Below are 2124 nucleotides of genomic sequence, written 5' to 3'. Positions count from 1 at the left end.
CCTTTTTTTTTTTTTTTTGAGAGATTTTCACTGTAGGGCGCGTGCGCTCACCAGACAGACAGAGAGAGACATAGAGACAGAAAGCAAGAAATCACCCCTCAGGGGGATGGTCACGCCGCAATCCCTTCTCCTCCATTCTCCTCTCGGGATCTTGGGCACGCACGCACACGCGCCCGGCGTGAGTTTTAAGCCACCGGGTCCGGGACATGAACCGCGGTCGACTACGTGGGAGTCCAGTGACATAGCCATTACGCCAACTGCTGGTTCCCTATTTGGAGTTTAGAATAGTTCGATATTCATAATGTCCATGCTGTAAATGGAAGAAGCTTTTGTCCTCACCCATTTCTCCTCCTTTTGAATGTTTCAATATTGGATTTATTTTTATAATAGCACCCATGAAAAGTGTCATGAGACAATAAATATCACAGTCCCAGGCTACACCTATACTGGGTTACAAATCTGGAAAACATGCACATAAACTAGCCAAAAGGAGTGCTGCTCTGCTGATAAGCGTAAGTAGATTTATTTGGAATGGGGCCAATTTCATTGCACCATGGCAACTAAACAATTGTGGGAAAGAAGGAGCAGATGGGAGGAAGTAAGATGCTTCTGATCTTGCTTCCTTTCCACATCACCATGCCAGACAGTCCAAATGTCTGCTGCCTCCCTCCCACCAAAGCTGACTGTAGAAAGGCCCTCCACTGAACAGTCTTCTCGGTGTAGATTCCATGCAGAGCTTCTTTGTCTGAATTTTCCTGAAGCTTGACTACTGTCAGTCATGGGATTTATGCTATGTTTAGATAATATCTCTTCCCACTTCATTGTTTTTAACCCAACAGCCTATTTCTTACCCATATATTCTCTTCAACACAGAGACAATCTGACATATCTCTGCGGAAGTGTTTAGCATTTTTGTACCTAATCCTAATTCTCAATGGTTGGTATTTTTTACTCACCATTATGCCTCCCCAGAGAGGGTACCACACAGTCACACAGATGGGAGCATAAGGTCCCATGGGGATCATTAGGATACCCCCCAGGGCGATGTGGAAAATCCCATTCATGATCTGGACAGCCTAGGCAGAGAAAGGGGACACTGATGGATGAACTGAAATAATCGTTATCATAAGTAAAAAATTGGAAGCCCTGGCTTCTGACTTCGAGCTGTGCAAAATGCCTAAACAAGTAGTAGAGATGCCAAGAATTATTTTGAAATTTCTTTCATGAGAGAGAGATAGACAAAGAGAGAGGGCATGTGTCCAATGTGTTCAGAGATACCTTGGGACATGAACCCAGGACCTTCCCATGTTGCTTCATTAATGAAATATTTCATTACTACTATGCTATTGGGGCCAACCAAGAATTTTATCTTTCTTTTCTTCAAATTTATTTTCCTTACCACATGGGGGCATTTCCAAAGACCAGATTAATATCTAGGATTCTGGGAATGAATGAATATAAGTTCCCCAACCAAAAGGTGACATAAGACTGCCCTGAGGTGATCCAGGTGGTAACGTCTCTAATACACTTGATTTGGCCCTCTGTGCAAGGCATAAAGACCCCTCAGGTTGGATCACACCCCTTCAGCTGGATTGAATTCAGTACCAAGCCTACAGCATCAACTTCTGAAGGGCAGAGGATACCCAGGGTATGGAATGGAGAGCAACCGACTTACTCCCAAAACCTTCGATTCCCTTATGAAAAATCTTTGCGTAGGGCCCATGAAAGAAGAAATCCTCCTGAGAACTACTTTTTTGGCAGGCTGCATGGTATTAGGGCCTCTCAAAGGCTGTGCTGGGACAGTGCCACTCGCTGAATTCCCGGGTGTTGTCATTTCACTCTCAAAACTCCTAAAAACAAAACAAATAATAAAATGAGAAAGACAGAACAAGATTTGTTTAGCAATCTTTTCTCATTTCATGCACCTGAGGGCTTCTCTCAGCATTCTTTCCATGGGTGTCATTGAGGTTAGCCTTGAATCTAAGGCCAGGCCTACTGCCGACTTCTGATATTGATATGAGCCCAGGAGTCCCTGCCAGTGTTTATAACAGCTGTGTTTGGGACATACTTTCCTTTTTTTTTTTTTTTTTTAGATTTTTTTGCCTGAGGGTGGCTGGGATTGGC

At 43.8% G+C, this 2124-nt stretch overlaps 1 protein-coding gene across 3 annotated transcripts in view; it reads right to left on the bottom strand.

The window, feature by feature from the left end:
• MS4A1 (membrane spanning 4-domains A1) overlaps window positions 1-2124 on the bottom strand; it is an 18768-nt gene that overhangs the window by 7978 nt on the left and 8666 nt on the right. For all 3 annotated transcript variants that reach the window (XM_014584905.2, XM_027768973.1, XM_006170206.3), the window contains exons 2-3: window positions 1676-1850; window positions 957-1076 (exon numbers count right to left, since the gene is read on the bottom strand). In XM_014584905.2, the coding sequence (XP_014440391.1) occupies window positions 957-1076; window positions 1676-1834 (279 nt within the window). In that variant the 5' untranslated portion in view covers window positions 1835-1850. The remainder of the gene's footprint in view (window positions 1-956; window positions 1077-1675; window positions 1851-2124) is intronic.

The sequence above is a fragment of the Tupaia chinensis genome, unplaced genomic scaffold (genome assembly GCF_000334495.1).
Source record: "Tupaia chinensis unplaced genomic scaffold, TupChi_1.0 Scaffold148192_1, whole genome shotgun sequence".
In the NCBI taxonomy this organism is placed as follows: Eukaryota; Metazoa; Chordata; class Mammalia; order Scandentia; family Tupaiidae; genus Tupaia; species Tupaia belangeri.
The sequence above is the reverse complement of the archived record's forward strand: the minus strand, read 5'-3'. Positions and strand labels throughout refer to the sequence as shown.